General features: G+C 39.6%; 1 protein-coding gene across 1 annotated transcript; it reads right to left on the bottom strand.

Moving 5' to 3' along the window:
- Positions 1–1,085: 1,085 nt before the first annotated feature.
- LOC140377683 (neuronal acetylcholine receptor subunit beta-2-like) lies at positions 1,086–19,377 on the bottom strand. The gene is made up of 8 exons (XM_072463192.1): positions 19,168–19,377; positions 7,340–7,485; positions 5,589–5,633; positions 5,385–5,494; positions 4,191–4,717; positions 3,081–3,529; positions 1,533–1,678; positions 1,086–1,423 (listed from the first exon to the last, which is right to left on the bottom strand). Exons 1-8 carry the CDS (start codon positions 19,271–19,273, stop codon positions 1,408–1,410), a joined length of 1,545 nt encoding a protein of 514 aa, XP_072319293.1. The 5' UTR covers positions 19,274–19,377; the 3' UTR covers positions 1,086–1,407.
- Between the last annotated feature and the right edge of the window lie 3,905 nt (positions 19,378–23,282).

Raw genomic sequence — 23,282 nt, forward strand, 5'->3', positions numbered from 1 at the left:
CTGGAGTATTAAGCAAGTGACACCACCAGGCGAAGTTACAGGTCAGATCTATTGAGAATCCTTGTTTTTTAGGTATTTTGAGCAATGAAAAAAACTTGAATGAAATGAATGCAAGATAGGTACTGTGGAACAAGGCAATCAAAGTAATAACATCTCCATTAGACAAGCAGGGGGCGGACTCTTCAACAGAAAATTCACATAATGCACCTTTAAGGACTAAAACAATGCAGGTATCTGTGCTCTCCAAGTGGTTCTAATATGGATTTGTATCTAAAAGTTCACTATAATGCATCTCTAAGTACTGACAAGGCAGATGTGAAGTGTAGTGTCATTTTATTTGAGTTTTGTATCAATATTATGTATTTGGTGTTGGTGTAGTGTAGTTTATGAGCTTCTGTAAGTGATCTTTAGAGAGCATATTTAACAGTTGTCAGAAGTTCATGGGCAGGAAAATACTGAGCCACTTACTTTTTTATAAAAAAATTGCTATTTTTAATCCAATATTTAAGGCAATTTATGACTGGTGAGTTACATACACAGTGTATATGATAACAGCAAAGACAACAATTCAATGTATATTTTGTGCTTGTTCAGTACAATGTGACATTAAACAGATTAATATAAATAATTTACCCTTAATGCAATTAGACAGAGAAGTGTTGTACCAAGGACTGTGCCACATGTCTTAAAGGTGCATTATGTAACTCTTCTGGTGAAGGCTTTGCCAGTTGCTTATCTCTGTGGAACTGTGATTGCTTTGCCTGGAATGTTCCACCATGTGGCATTAAACCTATATTTTTCTTCTCTATGACGCATGTCAGTTCTGTGGCAACAGTAAGAATGGATGTCAATACTAATATGTAAATCGAAACTGGATACTCATATACTCAAGTATCACGTATCGATACTAAAAAAAAAAAAAAAAAATTGCATTGAATATTGTAAAAAAAAAGTAAGCAACATTATAGTAAATGCAATGCAATATGTGTTCAATGCTGTAATGGAATTTTACAGGCAAAGCAATAACATCTCCATGGAGATAAGCATGGCGGCGTGCCAGCCACCAGAAGTGCACCTTTAATTCATTATCATTCATATGAATAATAACTGTTTGTAACATGTTTAGAAAATAGAATCCAAAGCAGAGTAAATGAGCTACATATCATCAGAAAAAGGGTTTTGCTTGTTGTTTGTAATGATAATTACTATGCTGCAGCTCTTGCTACATTAGACATAAGTGTTATTTATCAAAACCACAAAAAAAAGAGAATTAAAAGTTATCCACAGCTTCATGTCCAACTTGCTGTGCCCGTTAAACTCATACTCCACAATTATAGGTGGTCAGAGCAGTCCATATTTGTTCCAGTATTAAGAGTAAATGTCCTTTAATTCCACCTTCTGTAACTCCTAGAAGTCTCCATACCTGTTGGAGAGGAACAAAAAGAGACAGTTTGAATCACTTGGTCAAAAAAGCCTGGTTTGTGTGTTGCTAAGAGACGGTAGGTGTGCTTTTAACCATGCGTCTGACTCACTCTGTGTCATCGGCTGTGGGCGTGTTCCAGCTTTGAAACAGCGGCTGCATGAAGAGACCCAGGGTTCCCACCACACACACCAAGATGAAGATCCACAAGAACATTCGGTCAATCACCATGGCGACATACTTCCAGTCCTGAATGATCTGAAACCAGACACAGTTGGTGGTATGTACGTTAGGTTATGTGGGTCATAATCAAGAATGAGATAATGATGGAGTGCTGCCCGGTGGTGGAGTGGTTAAGACACAGCACACGTCTAATAGCACACGCGATAATGACGGCCGGGAGGCAAAGGTGGTATGGAATCTCAGTTGGTGTATTGTTTCTTTATTTGATGGCTTTTTATTTAGATGTATGAAGTCAAAGAAGTTTCCCATGTGGATAAAAGTCAAAGTCAAATGAAGCCATGAGAGTTGACTAAGGCAGTAAAAATAACACATTTAAAAAATCCACACAATACAGAAAATATTACGATAATATTGAAACTAATCTACTTTAGCACAAAACCCTAAAATTGGATAGTTACAGCAAACAATTTTCAAGCTTAAACAAAAACCCTTATGATGAGTGAAAAATCGAGGCCTGTTACATTGCCCAGAATGACAGGGGCCCCACCCTGGAGCCAGGCCTGGTATTTGCCCATGGGACCTGGCCAGACCCAGACCAAAAAGGCAACGTTCCCCTGGACCCACCATCCACAGGAAGGACCATAAAGGACAGGTGTGTTTTGGGCAGTGGTCAGTGGCAGGTGCACTGGGGACACGTCACCTTCCTGTCGGGGAAAGAGCTTCAACACTCTCGTGGGTAACATGATGACAAAACCCTGTATTTCAAAATAACAAAGAGGGTTTTTATTCTAAAGCTATGTTTTATTAACTGCTGCTGTGTGGAAATCAAATACATATTGGATTATATTTATACTCACAGTAGAGACAGTGAAAATGAAAGTGACACTGGCAGCTTTGAGAATCTGCCACGAGCAATTACAGCAATGCTACTTGTTTGTAATATTTATTAAATCAGGGAGTTTTTTAGGAGCAGAGGAGCTAAGAGCTATGAATCTGGGGTTAGACTTTTACTTTTAATATGTTGCACTTTTGGAGAAAGTTAAGAGAGCACAGAAAGGCAAAAAGGCCCCTAGAACAATATGTTTACTGCACAAACAATGCTGGGAAGAGTATTTTAAAAATTAATTTTGTAACATATTCCGTTACTTGGTCTAATCAAAGTACTGCATTCTGAATGCTTAGAACACGTTCACATTAAATTGTAATATAGTCTAGTGTGAAAACACAATGTTGCATTTATTTATAAGATAACACACTCATTTAGTGCAGTCCAATGCCTAAATATCATGATCAACTATGACATATAATATATATATGGCAACTATATTCTGAATATACCATTATACCATAAAAAGCAAGAGTAACCGTACCGGAATACAGTTACTCAAAATTAGTATATGTATTTCTGTGCACATATTATGTCATAAGTTGAACAACATACATCATAAAATATCGTAAAAAAACAAAATATCCTTACCCTTTCATCGTCGTCTTCAGTCTTCATGTGCTCAGCGATATACTTGACTCCCTCCACGGCCTCCTCCAGAGCAGGGTCCAGCGGGTGACCCAGAGGCCGACCAAAGTCCGAGAAGCCACCCCCGCCTCCTTCTGGCAGTTCAGTTCCTTTCCAGCAGTACTTCTGTGCATAGTCCTCCTGTGCAAAGAAGTCCCCTCCGAGTCTTATACTGGAGAGCTGCGGGTTGAACGTGGTGGTACTCTGGATCGGGAACTTGGCCTTGAGTTTGTCCCGGTTGTTGGACCTTGGGCGGGTCATGAAGAGGAAGTAAGGAAGGCGGACTAAGAAGATGCGTTTGACCCAGTCGGGCATGTAGTGAGTGGAGGGGGAGCGATGGTGGACATTCAGGACACAGGCACATGACACGGTGGAGAATGTGACCAAGACCATTGTGAACATCAAGTATTTACCTGAGGAAATAACAAGAAAAGGTATTAAGGAACTAAACATCACAATTGCCTTCTTGAGTCTTCTCTCAAATGTAAATACTCCTGTAGTTTGTAGTCGCAAAAATCATCAATCTTTTTTCTTTTTCCTCAAAATGGTGCAGCCCTAATTATAAATCAATAATTACGAAGACACCATAATTACCATGTTGACTTATAAATCAACACATGAGAGATGGACCAATATTTTTGATGCTCATAATGGACGTTTTGTCATTTTTTAACAGTGCAAAAAGAATGTGGCTGCAGATGGTTGAAATTGTTACTTCTATGATTCATATTAGATACAAACTAAATGATGTTTTATTCTGCTATTTATGTAATTCAGTTCATGTCTTTATACAATATTATTTTATTTATTGAGGTTTGGGTTTACTCAGTTTTGTCCTGCTTTTAGAGTTAATGTGTTAACAAAGTATTCTAGTTCTTCTAACTTGACAATACTGATTGAGTGTAAGAACTAATTATTTACTACCTATTGTTATATCGAACAATAGAGCAGGTTTTTACATAAAAGTTGATGTTTTTTTCATGTCGCCTGCCAAACTTCTCTTTGAGTCAGATTTGTTTTGTCTATATATTATTTAGGTGTTTCCAAAATATTCTTTAAACCCAGATGACAAACCTATGAGGGGCACTGCCAGTGAGGTGGGTGGTACTATCTTTGATATTAGCAACAGGAACACAGTTAGCGCCAGCAGCACAGAGATGCACAGCGTCATCTTCTCTCTACAGTCTGACGGAAGGTAGAAAACCAAGATGGCCAGTGACGTGATCAGAATACAAGGGATGATCATGTTAATGGTGTAGAACAGTGGCTTTCTCTGAATGATAAAGTCGTAGGTGATATCCAGGTAGGTAACGTCATCTGGGTCTTCGTTTTTGCGCGCTGGCAGCGACACGATGTCCCACTCTCCGCTGGGCGTGAAGTCGTCCCTGCTGGCGTAGTCGCTCGTCAGGACCACGTCGATCTCCGTGTGGTCGTAGGTCCAGGAGCGAAACTTGAGGGTGCAGTTCTGTTGGTCGAAAGGGAAGTACTGCACCTCGATGGGGCAGGCCGACTTGTAGATGGCCGGAGGGAGCCAGAAGATGTCCCCAGTGCTGGAGACCACAGCGTTGCAATAAAAGGAGACTTCATAAACACCGTCAGCACTAAGAGAATGTAGAGATATTTAAAAAATAATCACACGTGATTTCAAAACAGGTCCAAACTTAATTTAAAGTACTGTATGTAACAGAAACATATTTAACATGACATCATTTCTGGTTTATTCTTTGCGCTACTCTTTTTCCTTTTGTTTCTGTTTGTTCTGTCAGTTGTTTTTATAATATGAATAAAAGTCTTATTGGGAGTAAAATCCCCTTTCCACAGATCAGGCCTATATCTTGGCCTGATGGAATCACCTGCCTGTCTCCATTGAGATAGATATATTTGATGCCTTACTCTGGAAAATTTGCTCTCTGCAAAACTCTGGAAAGCATAAACATCTAGATGAAGATAGGCGAACCCTTCAGCGAAAAAGTCTTTAGTAATCATGTTTGGTAGACGTACAATTTCTTCTTCTTTTTCCCATAAATATCTGTATTTGAGATGAGTGAGGACACAATCCAAGCAACAAATAAAATAGTTTACCAGTAAATTAAATGTATTCAAAGTTTACATTTCAAACGCAAGCAAAAAGCAGTACTGTGACTTTTTTTTTTCCTTCAAAATCTTGTTATTAAATGAAGACCGGTGCCTTCTCATTTGAACCGTTTATGGGGCTTTTTCCCCAGCTACTTCCAGGATCAGTAAAGTTCATTATTATTCATTACTCACTTGTTGTAGAGCACAATGTCCGGGAGCCAGATGAGTTTAGATGGTATTCGTAGCTTCTTAATTCCCCCATATTTCTCCGGGTCCCACCTGAGCCTGTAGTCGTTCCACTCCTGTATATGGGACATAGCATAAAAGGAAAATCCACGAGTAAGAGCTCGCACAGCTGAGAAAGGTCCTCGGTACACAATCAGCACAATACTGCACCTGGAAGAGCCACACGTTGGTCGTCATTATCTGTTCCCTTTCGTTCTGAAAATAGAGCAATACAGACTTTGAACGCAGAAAAGCCACACAAAAGCCTCTGTGTAGTTAAACTGTGCTTAAAAGATATTTGGAAACGCTGAGATGGATTGCTATGAAACGACCACCCATCCATTTCCCTAATTGTCTGGCCTGCTTACTGTGCACTGTATCCGCTCATACAATGAATGCAAAGAGCTGCCCTCGGCCGCCATAACCTGCATCATAAATCTAACTGCAACACATTTTTGGCTGCTGGACTGGGAGTCTTTGGTGGTGAAAATCTGTGGAAGTTAGATTTGTGCAAAGTTCATGTTTATTTCAAATATTTTGTGTTACAAATATATTTGGAGTAGTACTCTTGTGCCGTGTCCATTATATTTTGCAATTGGGGGTGGGCAATATAGACAAAGGGTGGAGGGGAGTATCCTGACAATGATAATCAGATTATATTATGCCAAAATAATCCACCAGATGTCAAACGTATTCATTTAGGTTTATTTATCAGACAAATTAATCACAAAAAAGCAGAAATATCCATTTACCCTTATTTTTCCCCAAAAATAATTACAATCAGAACAAGTAAATGATTGTACTTATAATGTATACAGTATACTATAATGTATCATTTCATTTTCAGTTACAAACATCTACATAATGCACAAGTTGTTTATGAACACATTTGGTGACATGTCGACTATAAAAAATGACCGCAATCATGTTTTGATCATTGTAATAGTGCTGGAATAATACAGACTCTAAAACTCATCCGAAAGTACATTTTATAGCAAAGACAGTGACATTATTAAAGGCAAATATCTCTTCACTAAAGTAGCTATAGCCAATGAATCTACCATATTTTATTTCACTGTCTTCATGGTTTGCTAGTTTTCCGATGCCCAGTGGCTCAGATGGAACAATTGTAGCTGGAAATATTAGATAAACTCTTGCCCTCGAGCAGAGTCAGCTTGAGGGCAACTTTTTTTAATATTGTTTATTCGCCAGGTCTAATCAAATCATTTACACGTTACTGTTCTTTGGAAACACCTGATCTCCTACAGCCACATTTTCCTACTGTTTCTACATTTGTAAAACTGTGTGCAAAGAAATGAGCTGCTACTTTTGTACCAGAAACACAGTTTAAATATCCAGTTCATCTTTGTACCTGTGATGTTTAAGCATCTGTACTATAATTTTTTTTTTTTTACCGTGGATACTTTTTGCTTTTACTTCAATACTTTTGAGAGCATCTGTACTTTCTACCCCACTAGGTGTTTTAACTAAACTGAAAAGTACAGTAGAAAGTACTTTTCATATGGTTTGAGGGTGGTTGTTTTTTTCAGCACATTCAATGTTAAATCCAGCCTTAAATTTGGAGTTTAGGCCCCAGTTTTGAGCAAACTTCAAATTGTTGAACTAATAAAAATGATTCAAATTGTTGACCTAAAATCAGCACAAAATCACCACATATACTTTTTCCTCTTTAAACTTATTTTTATACTTAGTTACTTCAAATGTTGAATTAAATAGATGTTTGTTTGTGCTACTTTTATGTTACATTACTTTTTTTTTTGCTTTTTATTTTAATGCATTTTCCTTTTTTGGGGGCATTTTCTGTATTATGGATAGAGCAATACAATTCGGTACTTCTTCCACCACTGGATGTAACTGTTTAAAGGGGTATACAGTTGCTACATGAACATAAACGCACTGACCACACTGATGAGCTGGGACAGAGACACCTGGATGGAGATGGTGACTTGTTGGCTCTTGTTCATGGCGGGTCGGATCAGTTTGTTGTAGCGCTCTGGACCCAGCAGATGGTTCACCAGCCGCTCCTCTGCGTTCTCGGCTCTGCTGCCTCCACACAGAAACAAATCACAGAGAATGGGTTATCGATGCCTTTTGTTGGTGGCTCAATAATGTTTTTTTAATAGCTGTCGTGTTGAATACAGTTTGGGATGAAGTGAAGGACAAAAGTAATGAACGAATGAGCAGCAGAAGCTTCAGTCCACAGTAAGTATCAGTCACAGTGAAACAGTGAGGCAGGAGCTAAGTGGTGTTCACACTTTGGGGTTCAATCCAAATGACCGTTGCTGCGGTCAGCTGTGGACATGCTCTGTAATGACATGATCACTGAAAACACTATGATCTGAACAAGTATCAGACCCGTACTGCACGGAAGTTGTGAAAGAAGAACTCAATTTTGTTTAATACAATTACAGCTACAGGAGTAAAACATGTACAAACGCATTGCATATCAAAATGTACTTAAATAAAAGTCTTTGAGAGTACAAAAAGTATTTCACACAGATTTTAAGGAGTAATAAAGCATCATCATGTCGTGATCTTGGTCAAGAAATTAGTAGAATTTAGAAAAGCAACTTCTCGATTTTCAAATGTTCTAGATATTTTTGTTTGTACATTTTTGTTTGCTCAAAGCCAAAACCTGACCTGAAAACAGGATGTCACAACAGAAGTGCAAAAACTAAAAGTTCAGGCAGTCCCAAACCCTAAAGAAAAGTACTTTGTCCTTTCAGTCCGGTTAAAAATTGTGGTAAAAAGTACAGATACTCTCATGTAGGGATGATCATGTTAATGGTGTAGAACAGATTCTAAATAATTTAAGCACAGTACTCAACTACCGCTGAACTAACTTACAAGATGTGACAACAATAGCATACAGAGAAGTACGAGTAAACACTGTATTCACATGTAAAAAGCTACATTAAGCCAATGATTAATTGATTAATTAAAACTTGCTGCTGTCATAATAAATGTTGGTCATTGTGAAAGAAAATCAAATGAAAATCTTTGATGTTTTAAAATAATCCTTTAACTTGGAGAGAGAGGACTTTTTAAAGATATAGTAAGGAGTAATTATAACTGAGAAATGAAACAAAGCAACCTTCTGAGTGAAATATTTATTAAGATTTATAAATCAGAACTTTCAAGTAGAATAATATCTAAATGATATACATGCATTAATAATCTGGACAACCATTCTACTAAATATATTAAAAACAAATGGGAAAGAGAAGGTAAGTTTGTTTGACAGACGATGAATAGGAAAATACACATATTTACATCACAATGGAGGTCCACGAGATCACGTGTTTGGAAAGAATTCTATTGGAAAAGTACATCACGTGCACATTATTCACAAGGAAATACTGGCTGTTGTAGAGGCTGTGGTTGCTAGGAGACCCACCATTTCCATGTTTTGACTGTCCTGTTGCTGCGAAATATAGATATGGACTATTTTTGACATTGCAATTCCATTTTATCTCAGAACTATGTATAGGGGCCTTAAAACTCTTGCCATGAACACAATAAATGGATATCTTTGGAGAATACTTTTGGCAGCAGGGGGAAAAGGCCATCAAGGACTGGACGGACATTATAATGGACATAATAAATAATAAATAAATAAAATATTGGTTGACTAAAACACCACGACATGCTGTTGCTGTGACCATGGGCAAGGCCTTGAGTCAACCCCAAGTAGCAAGTGCGATGAATAATAATTAAAGCAAAGTACTTTATTATCAACACAATTAAAAGAGACAAATTAGGTAATTCTGTGTCCTCTTTTAAGTTGTCAACCAAACATTGAAGTGCCCTTCTTGTGTCTGTGTGCACTTAAAAGGGGAAGGGTTGTGTTATTAATTGCCAGAGGTACTTAAAGATAAAAGACAGTTGCCCTGTGGTGGCACATGTTCTTTTCCCCGTTGTACTTTAGGGCCTCATAATGAATGTTTATGCTCCCAACTGAGGAGCAATAAAGAAGTTATCTGTAAGTAAACTATACTTTGGGGCATTTGAACAGTCTTGTTCAATGCTGAAGATCCTGCTTCCGAAGAGTGCACACGCTTTTTTGCTCGCTCCGCTTGCTATCGCTGCTTTCCTTATTTATTTTGCTTTTTAATCAGTTTTTGTCTTCCAAACATTTTTGCTTTAGACTTTTTCAAGTAAACCAAGGATTTTAAGAACATTTTTCCAGTTTTAACGACATATCTGACGCCAGCGACATGTCCGGGAGAAGAAGGGAGAAAGACTGTGAACGCTGTCGGAAATATCAACAAGAAATGAATGAGCTGAAAACACGGATATTTGTTTTGGAATCTGAAAAAGTTCTTCATGATACCATTCCTGTGTCAACCGACGGTAAGAAGAGCACACTTTTTACAAGAAAAACTGCTACTTTCAACCTAAACCGCAGTGACTCTGTGTCGTTTCCAAAACTGTCTAAAAACCAGAAAGACCAGGCTGTTTCTTGGAACAAACTTGGAGCAAAGCCTAAACGATACAAAGATAACGTGAAGTCACCTAAAATACAGCTCACCAACAGATTTTTACCACTTTCAGAGATGGAATTAAATGAAAAAAGGAAAGATGACATGGCCAAAATACAGCAAGGAGGAACTGTGCCACAAGCCAAGGTCATGCAGATTGTTTTAGTTGGGGACGGCGCGATAAGTCATGTGACGCATGAAAAGATAAACACACATTCTTTTCCAAGCGCCACTGTTTCTGAGATAACGTCACTCCTTCCAAATATTATGGCTAAGCATGGAGGAGCTAAACAGCTGATTGTGCACGTGGGTGCAGTGGACATGCGGCGGGAACAGACTGAAGTTTTGAAAAAAGACTTCTTGAAGTTATTCGACGTGCTTGATAAAATGGAAATCAAAACATTCATAAGTGGACCTCTTCCAAACATCGACAGGAGGATAAACAAGTTAAGATAAGATAAGATAATACTTTATTGTCCCACATGGGGAAATTCCATTGATGCAACGCAGGTAGATACAGAGATAGATACCGGCTTCTTCAGCTGAACACATGGCTGTCCAAAGAGTGTTCCCCGAGAGGACTACACTACATTGAGAACTTCTATCTATTCTGGAAACGAGAGGACCTGTTTAAGAGAAATGGCCCCCACCTATGCAGAGGTGGAGTGAGGGTGCTGACAGAGAACCTGCTCCACGCTCTGAGGCATTGGACTGGGCCTGGACAGGGTCCTGAGCAGATAGTTAGAGAAGAGAGGAATGAGAGAAGAATTCCTGCTCCATCAGCCAGAGACCGAGCCAATGTTTCAACATCAAAAGCACCACAACCTCAGCCTCCACCAAAGGATTCATCAGCAGCTGCTCCACCACCACCAGCAAAGGATTCAGCTCCAGCTGCTCCACATTCACCTCCACCGCCTCCAGCAAAGGAACAATCTTCAAAGGCCTTGGACCCATCTGTGACAAGCCCAACAACATCCCTGTCATCGCCCCTGCCTTCACACCAGCCCTGGGTTCCCCCTGCAACATCTACTCCCACTAAAGATTCATCATTCTCCTTCTCATCTCCACTCTCACCCATGGGCCTTCCCAGCCATTTTGAAAGTCTGATCAAATCAGGCATTAAGATGGCTCCACTCACGCCCAATATAGCAAGGGCTATGCCAATACTTATCAACTCTTCCCTGCACAAGCCGACTACACCAACAAAAGCCCCACCACCCATCCCCCCTCGCCTCTCACCTGGTCCCAAACTCTCCTTGGCTACAAAAGCCCCACCACCCATCCAACCTCGCCTTTCACCTGGTTTCTCCCATAGCTAGGATGCACTGGGTCTCAGAGTTGCCGGGACTTATTGTCACATTAAAAATCAAACCAACCCGGGGCCCTATGTAAAAAGAGCCCCCCCTAGTGCTATTTCTGTAGTCACATCATCACACAGGTGGAAAAACAAAATGCGAGTCAGGCCCAATCTGAGAAATGTGATTCATATTCCCTGTGAAAAGATAAAGCCCAGTCTCACTGAAACTAGTCTGAAACTTGCTGTGCTAAATGTCAGATCCTTATGTAACAAATCTCTCTTAATTAATAATTTTATTTCTTCTTATAATCTTGATTTTATGTTTTTAACTGAAACATGGCTTGACAAAAACACAGGAAATGTAGTTCTGATAGAATCTGCTCCACCCAACTTTAAGTTTGAATCTGATACACGAGAAAACAAAAAAGGGGGTGGAGTCTGTGCTGTCTTTAGAGATGAAATAATTACCCGCAGGTTGTCTTTTGGGGTGTTTTCATCATTTGAGTATGTATCCTTTAAAATGGAGCTAAAACGTTCTCCATCCATTCTCTTCATTGTTTTATACAAGCCTCCCCAGCACTGCCAAAGTTTTATTGATGATTTTACTGAGATGCTTTTAGTCATATGCACAGACTTTGATGGTTTGGTAATTACAGGTGATTTCAATGTGCATGTTGATAATATTTGTGACAGAAACGCTAAAGAGCTTGATGCTGTCCTTGAAACCTTCAGTCTTACTCAGCATGTGAGAGGCCCCACCCACAGCAAAGGACACACTCTAGATCTCATAATTGCAAAGGGGGTAAATATTTCAAATGTTAATGTGATCGATGTTTCTCTGTCTGATCATTTCTGTGTCTTCTTTGACCTGTCTATTTCTCCCAAACCTCTGGTTGGTCCTGCAGTTGGTTCAGAGGAGACACATAAGTGATGGCACAGGTGCACTGTTTATGGAAATGATAAACTTTGAAAATGTCTCATGTTCTAATGTAAATGATTTGTTGAACTCTGTTACATCTAGTGTTTTGAATGTTCTGGACACCATCGCCCCTATAAAGGCTAAAATGGTTAAAAATAAGCAGAAGGCGCCGTGGAGAAATGATGATTCGGTCAGGGCACAGAAAAGGGAGTGCCGCAGGGCCGAACGGAAATGGAAATGGCTCAAGTCAAAGCTCCGGGTTCAAAAAGAAATTTACAAAGAAAAGCTGAACATGTACAACCTAATCTTATGTAGAACTAGGGAAAGATATTTTTCTGAAATAATTGGAAGCTGCAGTAACAACTCGAGTGTCCTGTTTGCCACAGTAAACAGATTAACAAACCCTCCAGCTCAGCTGCCGTTAGAACTCATTTCCACATCCAAGTGTAATGAGTTTGCATTATTCTTTAATGACAAAGTTCAGGGCATTAAAAATGCTATAAATCCCACAATGCGAAAAATTACCCTAAAACCACCAAGACACTTAGAGCTAACTCACTTTGCACCAGTAACTGACAAAACTGTCCATGAGATCATCACCAGTCTGAGTTCATCTACATGCTGCCTTGATGTGTTACCCACCAAATTTCTAAAGTCTGTGCTGAACAGTTTGTTAGCACCACTCACTCACATAGTTAACATGTCGCTTCAATCTGGAACATTCCCAATGTCTTTGAAAACTGCGGTCATAAAGCCTCTCCTAAAGAAGAGCAGTCTTGATGCCGCAGTACTGAGTCATTACCGGCCCATCTCTAATCTGCCATTTTGGGGCAAAGTCCTTGAAAAGGTTGTTTACCAACAGCTCACAGATTTCCTCTTAATAAACAACTCATTTGATGTTTTTCAGTCAGGTTTTAGACCTCATCACAGCACTGAGACTGCTCTTGTCAAGGTGACAAATGACATCCGCCTGAACACTGACACGGGCAAAGCCTCAGTCTTAATTCTGTTAGATCTGAGTGCTGCTTTTGACACTGTCGATCATGGGATCCTCTTACAGAGACTAGAGGACTGGGTGGGCATCACTGGCACTGCCCTAAACTGGTTAAGGTCCTATCTGGAAGACAGGAAGTACTTTGTTGAAATTGGTAGCTGTGTCTCAGACCACATGACCCTGACCTGTGGAGTGCCCCAAGGGTCAGTCCTGGGTCCCCTTCTGTTCAACCTCTACATGCTGCCGTTGGGTCAGTTGATACGCAGTGAAAATGTGTCCTATCACAATTATGCAGACGACACTCAGATCTATGTTTCACTATCGGCAGGTGACTATGGACCAGTAGATTCACTCTGTCACTGCATCCAACAGATCAGTTTGTGGATGCAAAACAACTTTCTCCAGCTGAACTCAGACAAGACTGAAATAATCGTTTTTGGCCCACAGAAACAAAGAGAAAGTGTTAGCTGTCACCTCCAGAGTCTCGCTCTAAAACCTACAAACCAAATTAGAAATCTGGGGGTAATAATGGACTCAGACTTGAACTTTAACAGCCACGTCAAATCAATAACATCAGCAGCTTTTTACCATCTAAAAAACATTGCCAAAATCAAAAATATAGTGTCAAAACCAGATTTAGAGAGACTTATCCACGCGTTTGTCTCCAGTAGATTAGACTACTGTAACGGCCTGCTCACTGGTCTCTCCAAACGAGCTGTAAAACAGCTGCAGTACATCCAGAACGCTGCTGCTCGGGTCCTGACTAGAACCAGGAAGTATGATCACATTAGTCCTGTTCTCAGGTCTCTGCACTGGCTCCTGTGGCTCAGAGAATAGACTTTAAAGCAGCTCTGCTTGTGTACAAGTCTCTCCATGGCCTAGTACCAAAGTACATTTTGGATATGTTAGTGCCATATGAACCATCTCGGACTCTGAGGACCTCAGGGACCGGCCTCCTGCGGGTGCCCAGAGTCAGGACTAAACATGGGGAATCTGCGTTTCAGTTTTATGCAGCTAAAATCTGGAACAGTCTTCCTGAAGATGTGAGACAGGCTTCTACTCTGACAATGTTCAAATCTATGCTAAAAACAGTTTTGTTTAGCTGCGCATATGACTGAAAGGATTTTTTCTTTGCACTCTTCCCTTTTGTCTGTGATTTTATTAGTTTAGAAAATCAGTTGGATTGATAATTTTTAATTTAGTTAATTTTATTGTATTTCTGTATTTTTTGTGTGATTTGAATGCATTTTTCCTGCTGTGTGAAGCACTTTGAATTGCCTTGTGTATGAAATGTGCTCTACAAATAAACTTGCCTTGCCTTGCCTTGTAATGAGTGAGTGCTTTATGCTGCAAGGTTTTAGCACAAAAGAACAAACTCAAACCAGTCATGCGTCTATCCCAATGTGCAGATCTCTTCAACTTAATGTGTCTCCTCAACCCAAAACAATGTCTTATGTAAAACTGATTAAATACATGAATAATTTTAGTAGAGTAGCAGAATCGCCTCCAGCCCTGGCTTTCAGCTTTCATTATGTCCACAGTGTCAGAACAAGTGACAACAGCAACAGGGAGAAGATAATAGTTGGGGATGTGGAGATCCACTCTGTGCCACAAGAATCGTGTGTGTTTTGGTTTGAAAATGCAGCACAAAGACCAATGTTTTTTTAGAATCAACTTTGGAAACGTTTTGTTTACTTCGATGAGCGCTTTTTGAAGTAGAGACATGTCCCAGTCAGTCACAGAGTCAAACAGGAACAGAAGGATGAATGGTAGAGTTAATTTTATGACTGTAATCATGAGAAATCTGCACTCCTGGATAAAAAGCTCCAATTTAACAGCAATAATCTATCTACAGTCATTTGTATGGAATGAATTTGTTAACATGGTATAAATTAATGGGTGCTTCAATTGTTATGCTCTTGTATATTAAGTTATGAATGACAGACACATTTTTAAACAACAGGGCTCTCTCACAGTGGCTGTGGACCTAATGAAAAAGCTCAAATGGAAAAGTAGCTTTTACATCCAACGTCTGGAAATGTTATTGCTTTGCCTGGAATGTCCTCGCATATACGTAATGTCCTCGCATATACGTAATGTCCTCGCATATACGTAATGTCCTCGCATATATGTAATGTCCTCGCATATACGTAATGTCCTCGCATATACGTAATGTCCTCGCATATATGTAATGTCCTCCCATATATGTAATGTCCTCGTATATACGTAATGTCCTCGCATATACGTAATGTCCTCGCATATACGTAATGTCCTCGCATATACATAATGTCCTTGCATATATGTAATGTCCTCGTATATACGTAATGTCCTCGCATATATGTAATGTCCTCGCATATACGTAATGTCCTCGCATATATGTAATGTCCTCGCATATACGTAATGTCCTCGCATATACGTAATGTCCTCGCATATACGTAATATCCTCGCATATACGTAATGTCCTCGTATATACGTAATGTCCTCGCATATATGTAATGTCCTCGTATATACGTAATGTCCTCGTATATACGTAATGTCCTCGTATATATGTAATGTCCTCGCATATATGTAATGTCCTCGCATATACGTAACTTCAGAGCGACCAGCAGGACCAGCGCCTTTCTGTGTGAAGTTTGCATGTTCTTCACGTGTCCGGGTGGGTTTCCTCCGGGCCCTCCGGTTTCCCTCGTCAACCCAAAACATGCATCAGAGATAAAAATCCTCCATCTTCAGGCCTGACAAAGCCGAGCACCACGACCTGGAGATGGGTCCTGCTGCTGAGCACATGCTCCAGAAGCATTGAGGGACGGGTCAAGTGCGGAGGACACATTTCCCTTAATCTGTGGAGAGGCGATCCCGCGCTCAGAAAGTTACATAGTGCACCTTTAACATAGATTTTTTACTGTCATGTATGTGGATCTTCATTACTAAAGACTTGCCCTATGCATTGATTAGTCGATTAAATGGGCCGTGGAATTAGCATAAACTCTCAGAACTATCCTTACGATCAAACCGTGTACATGTGAGCCAAAGTGCAGTGCAAGGCAAGTACAGATAAACTGCATATTTGTTTGTAAAAAGGCAGAATACATTCACAACTCATTCCCAAATTTCCAGCTAACTCATTCCATTGCTTTTCCTCATATTGTTGTCCATGTAAAACTCTTAATATCCAAATAAGTAACTGACAGAATCATAGCTCATCATGTCCATGTGTCATTCACCTGTAATCCTGTGCAAATACGGTGACATAATGTGAACCCTCTCCAAACATCTAAAGTCTTACAGCCCAATTGTTGATACTGAAAAAATATAGCTCCTCTTTGGTGTTTAATGAATCCTGTAGGTTTAGATTAAAGAGTACAGTTATAGTCAGAGAAATAGCCATACTATGTTTGGCTTTGTATTTCACACCGTTTTAGATGTGAGATGTTCAAGGTAAAGGATGAGGCCAAACATTGTAGCAAACAACATGCTCTGGTCCAAGCATCAGGTCGTCAGGGAGACACTTACAAGGACAAAAGACAGAAGAGGAACATGCTTTCTCTGAACATTTCACCAGCTGACTTATTTAACCTCAACGTTTCACTGTTTCCTTCTCTTTGATGGAGGCCCCTGTGTCTTCTGCCCTATTTGTGATGAGGTTTCACTGAAAATCTTCACCAAAGCTGAGATTTTTATTTTACAGGAAAAGAAAAGTCAACTGAATAAAGGCGAATAGAATAAATATGTACAAAACTATTTCATTGACTTCAAATATACAAATCAACACACCCAGAGCCTATATTTAGAAAAAAATAATAAGAAAAAGAAAATCATAATATAATGCTTATATTAGGTTAGTGGGACCACCATGATGTATCGTGGGCAATATAGCTCTGTATCTACCTGCGTTGCATCAATGGAATTTCCCCATGTTATCTTATCTTATTGGCAACAAATCTTATCTTGATATTTCTCGAGCATCCCAATTACTATTCTGAGAAGACATTTGGCAATCAAACAGAGATATGTGAAAATCTTACTTTATACTTTTATTGAAATATTAAAACATAAGTTTGTGCTGCGATTTGACATTATTTATTATTAATAGGTTATAGGTTTGAAAATCTTCAAAACAACATTTACAATACAATTCATAATTTGATATGTTTTCCACTATAGGTGTGTTCAGAGCATCCACTTTTTTGTGTGTATATTCTACTAAATTATTTCGTGACAACGCTACAGTTTTGTTGCTTGTTTAGAAAGGAAATGTTTATGTAAAACATTTGTCATATCCATAGTTTATTTCCTATCATGTTTGGGCAGACTGTGTTTCACAATTTACTGTTTTAAAATGTATCTGGTTCTTTAAAATAGTGATATATCACAGAAAATCTTTAAAGGCAATTTATCAATTTTTACATATATCGCATAATTGTAATATTATTGTATCGTGTGTCGTGTATCGTATGGAATTGTGACGGAGCCTGTGATTACCTACTGTCCACCTCCAACTGATCGTGATCTATTCAGATTCAAACAAATGTGACATCAATACTTGAATGTTGTGCTAAATGTGTAACATTTTTTACAGTTCTTATTGTATTGTACAGCCCATGTCGAGAAAATATGTCAGACTAATAAAAGATCACACTTGTTTTAGGACAGAAGTGGATACTTTGCTCACAGAAAGACTGGGACGGTCAAGAAAAGAGGCCCTAAGTGAATTATTGAAACCCTTTTACAGAGTATATTCAGTATCCACTATTAGACACTCTAAAAACTAGTTCTCTGGGGCAAATGTTAGAAGAGGTTCACAGGTGACTTAATATCCAATTCAATAACTTATATTATTATGGAAATATATATATATATATATATATATATATATATATACATATTTCTTTTTCTTTTTTTTAAAGCTTATATATTTTTTTCAGTGTACATTGCATTAGACATACAATGACATAATACAAACCAGACCCTAAATATGTCATTTCAATTGTCCTGATATTGTTTGATGAATATAATATATGTTTTATGTCACCATCTACACTCAGGCTTTGTCTTGCTCAATTTAACTGCAAAACAATTCATCATCAGCCTTGAGCACCTCTCTTTAAATAGTGTAGTTTTTGTTTGCAAACCTCCTGTTGGTCTCACCTTTTCATATGCATATTTTTAGCAAACTAACTGAGTTTATCCAGGCTTGGGACCTGCACAAGTGGGGTTGTGGCAAAATACAAAGAATAAGTCATTTTTTCAGAAGTAAAAACTCAGAAACACCAACACTACACACAGAGATATAAAATGTACCCCCAAAATGTTGTACATTTTTGGTGAAAACTTGCCAATTGATACGTGAACAAAGAGTCTTTTTAGTTTAATTTCAAGCATTCGATCATCCATAAAAGGAGGCGTGAAGCAGTAGCTCAGAGGATGTGTCCAAGAGCAGAGGACTCACTGATAACGTATTGATTGACACTGGAGGCTCTTCATTCACTTGGATGAATGATGGACTCAATAAATGGATGGATCTGCCATAAGGAGCCCACCACAGGAGCCTATACGGTCACACGCACCTAAATCTGGCCATTATCTGATATCAGGAGCTATCACATTATAGAAATGATAAGGAAATAGTTGTATCCGATGTGAGCAATCGGATTTCTTTGTGATTGTTGTGCAAAAAAGGGAATGTGACAAAGGCAAAAATGCATTAGAAATCCACCGTACTTTGTCTTCAAACTACAAAAGTGAATCAATCTCAATCCATTTATCCATTTATTAACAGTCACGTGTCTCCAGGTGATGATCATTGTTATTTTGTGCTGCAAACAAACACCAAAGATCAGATCCAATTATTGACTTATCTGATTATCTTCGTTATCTGATTTCCCCTCGCCATTTAAAAACGCACCCACCTACGCAGTGTCGGGCTTTATCTTACCCAACCATGTAATTAGAAAAATGCAAAAATATCTAGGCTACAGTCATTCATTTTATCAACACAAACATTAATAACCAACACAATACAGCGGTGTCAAACTTACTTGCAAGATACAGAACGAGGAGCAGAAAGCACGAGCTGGTAGCCATCTCCTTCCGGTTTGTAAACTTTCTAAATTGTGCAAACATGAAGTTACATGTTGAGTCCATAATCCCCCCCGCGGTGATGAAGGTGCGCGTGTCGCGTCTTCAAGGGTCTTCTCCTCCCTCCGCGCCGCTCCCGCGCACCTGCTCCGGCATCTGTGCGCTTCCCATTCAGAGGTCTCCCCCGGACACTGTCAGTTCCCGGCGGCTGATCGAGTTTCATCCGCCGTGAAGTTCATTGTCTCGTCGTGGGTCCGGTGCCCAACGTGGATTCTCACGTCGATCTCACGCGTCAGTGGGAGAAAGACGCGCTGAAATTTGGGGGGAAAGCCGCGCGCGGGGATCCGAGGCAGAGGAAAAGTTTGCGGTGCGTAAATGGCTCTGTCTTTGAAAACGTGAAGGATGAACACGGAGGAGGAGGAGGTGGAGGAGGTGGAGGAGGAGGTGGAGGAGGAGGTGGAGGAGGAGGTGGAGGAGGAGGGGGTCCCGCACGAAGAAGGTGCGCGTCTCTTAGGACAAAGAGCAATTGTGCGTGCAGAGGATTAGAGAGAGTCGTATGCAGAAATAACCCATGAACTAATAAATCAACCTCAATTAAGATAGACTGAACTGAATTGAGCTGAGGGGGGTTTTCTCTCTCTTTCTCTCTCTCTCTCTGTCTTTTTGTTTTTACAATAGTTTAGGCTTAGGGCAATGTGTGAGTTTTTCTTCTTCTTCTTTTTTGAGTCGTTATCAAATTATGAGAGCAGTAAAGAAGTAGTAGCAGTATGGTCTATAATATTTGTTGGGGAGGAAAAAGCAGTATCAGAAGTAGTAGTAATTGGATTGGCTTGGATTAGTAACAGATACAAATACGCTGTATACTTGGTGGTAAGACTTAATAACTACATCTTAATCAGCCCGAATAAAGCATAAGCAAAGACTTAATTCATAAGGCACGAATAGAGTTTTGATTCAGGCAGGTAACTACTTACTTAGGGGTTAGGATATTAATTTAATAGGCCTTGTTGCTAAGCCTGAATCTGTCTCAATGAGTAATTTGTCAATCCAACAGAAATGTGTTTTAAAAAAATGTCATTTTCCTTCTTAATCACCTCTTTTTGAAGCCTTTTTTTTTTTTTACCAGAAACTACAAATCATCTTCAAAACACCTTTCACGACATGATCAAAAAGCATATATTTTCCACCTCTGGGTCCAATGTAAAAAAAGTTTTGAAAGATAGCAATCTGGACACTGCTTTTGTTAATACTTTTATATGTTAATGCATATCAGGTTAAGTGTATTAAAAGCGTTGTATTATAACAGGTTACGACTATTCACTTTAAATATACAATCGTTTGACAATTGTACTTCTCGTAGGTTTATAATCTGTAATCAGCCTCTCAGATGTGTCGGCTGAAAGTTCTATCTTCTTTTAAAGCAAGACACAAATGAGGAATGTGAAACCTCTTCATCTCTCGCAGCTTCACCCTCAGTGTTCAGCCCCTGTGATTACCCAGTCATGCATACAGGTACATTTCCCTGGTTCTGTGGCTCCACACGACCACAGTTTTCCATCACAGAGGAGGAGCAGAGAGCAGATACAAGGCGCGCTGCCGCTCCGGCCTCAAAGGGAGACATAAAGGCCGGGTGTGAGAGCAATGAACGGCACGGGACAAGAGCAGGATGCACTTCTTTTAGACTTTTCTACTCTGTCCGTCATGAATATTGCAAGGCACATTCACTGGATACTGGGTAGTAGCATATAGATCCCTGCTGGTCCCAGGGCTGGAGCGGCTCTTATGGGCTGATTTATTCATTACGGTGCACAATGGGTGCCAGGAAATAGGATTTTAATGAATGAATGAAGAATGCAATGGCTAATGTGTGGCCAATGATGGAAGCAAACAAAGTGTATTAGTATCAGTCTGAAGCATCTCAATGTCAATAATTGTTTCTTATTGTTAAATACTGTTACAGCTTCATACTGCTACTTAATCTCACAGTTTACTCGTACGCACAAACCTAAGAAGAATTGGGACATTAAAGGTGCAGTCATAAACCACATTAGAACGGAGACTAAACCGGGACAAAACCTAGAACTAAACCAGGACTAGAACATTTCCAAAGTCTACGTCAAGTTTAAACTGGGTTCAAATCATGGCAAGTGTGAACGCACTCTAAAACATGCCCAACTTGTCCTAAAGGAATTGAATTATTAAGTAAATTATAGGTTTGCTATAAAAGACAGATATAGATCATGTTGTGTCACATTTTTCACTCGATGTGAACTTTCTGCTTTTTATTAATTGCAAATCTGACCTTTTTTGGAAACTATCCAAGATCACATTACCGTCCCCCCCTCCCTCCAAATGGTCCATCAAATTGTAATATTCTTCTCCCCAAAAGAAGTTGTTCCTTTTCAGTTTCATTACCTCCAGCTCTGCCTCGTGTGTTTCACTCTGTCCCATTCACGACCGCCATGTCTAGGATAGTGTTGTCACGAAAAATTTAATATTGATTTCGATTCCATGATGATGAAACAAAAACATTCATTATCATTTGGTCAATTCTAAAACTACTCAAGAAAGGTCAAATTTTGTCCTATTTATGTGATTATTTTAAGTATCGGCCCTGGTTAAAAACAGTACTTCAATTCTGTTGTTATCAAATTTGGGGATCACAAAAGGTGCGTTGACACTTGCACATAACATCAAAATTGTGACTAAACCCAAAACTAACCCTGGATTAGATCAGGACTAAACGAGGACTAGAAAAGGACCAAACCGAGTCCACATCAGGACTAAAATGAGCTCAGTTTAGGGAGCGTGGACACACCCTCGGACCATGCAGCAGAGTCATGTACGCCAATTTCCTATATAGGTTTTGGAAAACTCTTTTGGCATACACTTTTTCAATCAATTAGAGTGAAATAGTTATGACAAAATGAATGCATAATTTACTGGTCAAGATGAATGTCTAATATTATGGCTGTGAGGAGTGAACATGCGCATGACGGGCGGATTTGGCTGCGCTGTAAATCCCTGACTGTGCGGCCCATATAACTAACACATTACTTTCACTGCACGGCCCAATGGACATTTCAATCAGCTGTAATGGAGGTGGATCTGCTCCTCACGCAACAGGAGCAAGGGCACCAGCACCGTCTGAAGAGCCTACTGTTGCCATCAGCCCCAGAGGACGTAGTATTCAAAAAAGTACTCTTGGATGAACGGATGAACCAGAAATAGCAGTTACAGCTTTTACTGTCAAAGCAGCTCATTGTACTTCACCATACTATAATATAATGATCAATAGTTCTTTCTGAAGCTTGTATCACCACAAATGCTTCCTGAGACTCATCTGCTCGAACATCTTCAAAACCGGCTTTCAATTAACTATTACTTGTCTATGTTTTCTTCATGTAAGGCGTCTTTGGGCATCTTGAAGGGTGCTATGAGTCCATCCATGCATTTTCTTCTGCTTTATCCCGGGTCGGGTCACAGAGGCAGCAGTCTGAGCAGGAAGGCCCAGACTGCCCTCTCCACACATTTCCTCCAGCTTTTCCAGGAGGATCCTATGGCGTTTCCAGGCCCCAGAGATGTCCAAATGTCCTGGATCTTCAATATAAGCAGGGCAAACTCATACTTGTATCCGCGATCTTGTCTTTTCGGTCATTATCCAAAGCTCCTGACCATAGGTGAGGGCAGGAGCGTAGATTGAGCAGTAAATCTTCACCACAACAGTCCGCATCACTGTCGATAATCGCTGCCATCTGCCTGTCAATCTCACGCTCCATCCTTCCCTCACTCATGAACAAGACCCCGAGAACAACCCTTTTCTCTTTGTTTGTATCAGGACAACCATATGCCATATTGCGGAACATACCAGGCAAAGTAATTACACCTTCATAAAGTCAAGCAGATAATGATGGACCAGGAAAGATCGACAGTGCACCTTTAAATGACAAAAAAGCAACTCTATTTGCATTGTACACTCAAAACGCTTGAATATTGGGAACTGTAACATGATATTGGAGGATACAAATATCATGGTGAGGGAGTGAGCCGTACTTAAGGTGTAATCCTTTTATCC

Source organism: Eucyclogobius newberryi, unplaced genomic scaffold (genome assembly GCF_026437365.1).
Source record: "Eucyclogobius newberryi isolate DKJ021-1_F unplaced genomic scaffold, fEucNew1.0.hap1 SCAF_4, whole genome shotgun sequence".
NCBI classification, from domain to species: domain Eukaryota; kingdom Metazoa; phylum Chordata; class Actinopteri; order Gobiiformes; family Gobiidae; genus Eucyclogobius; species Eucyclogobius newberryi.

Coding starts and splice junctions, on each gene's coding strand:
- LOC140377683 (XM_072463192.1), bottom strand. CDS start 19,273: ATGGACTCAACATGTAACTTCATGTTTGCACAATTTAGAAAGTTTACA. Junction 4,718..5,384: donor GACATTGTGCTCTACAACAA/GTGAGTAATGAA, acceptor ACATTCTCTTAG/TGCTGACGGTGTTTATGAAG. Junction 3,530..4,190: donor ACTGGCAGTGCCCCTCATAG/GTTTGTCATCTG, acceptor TTATTTCCTCAG/GTAAATACTTGATGTTCACA.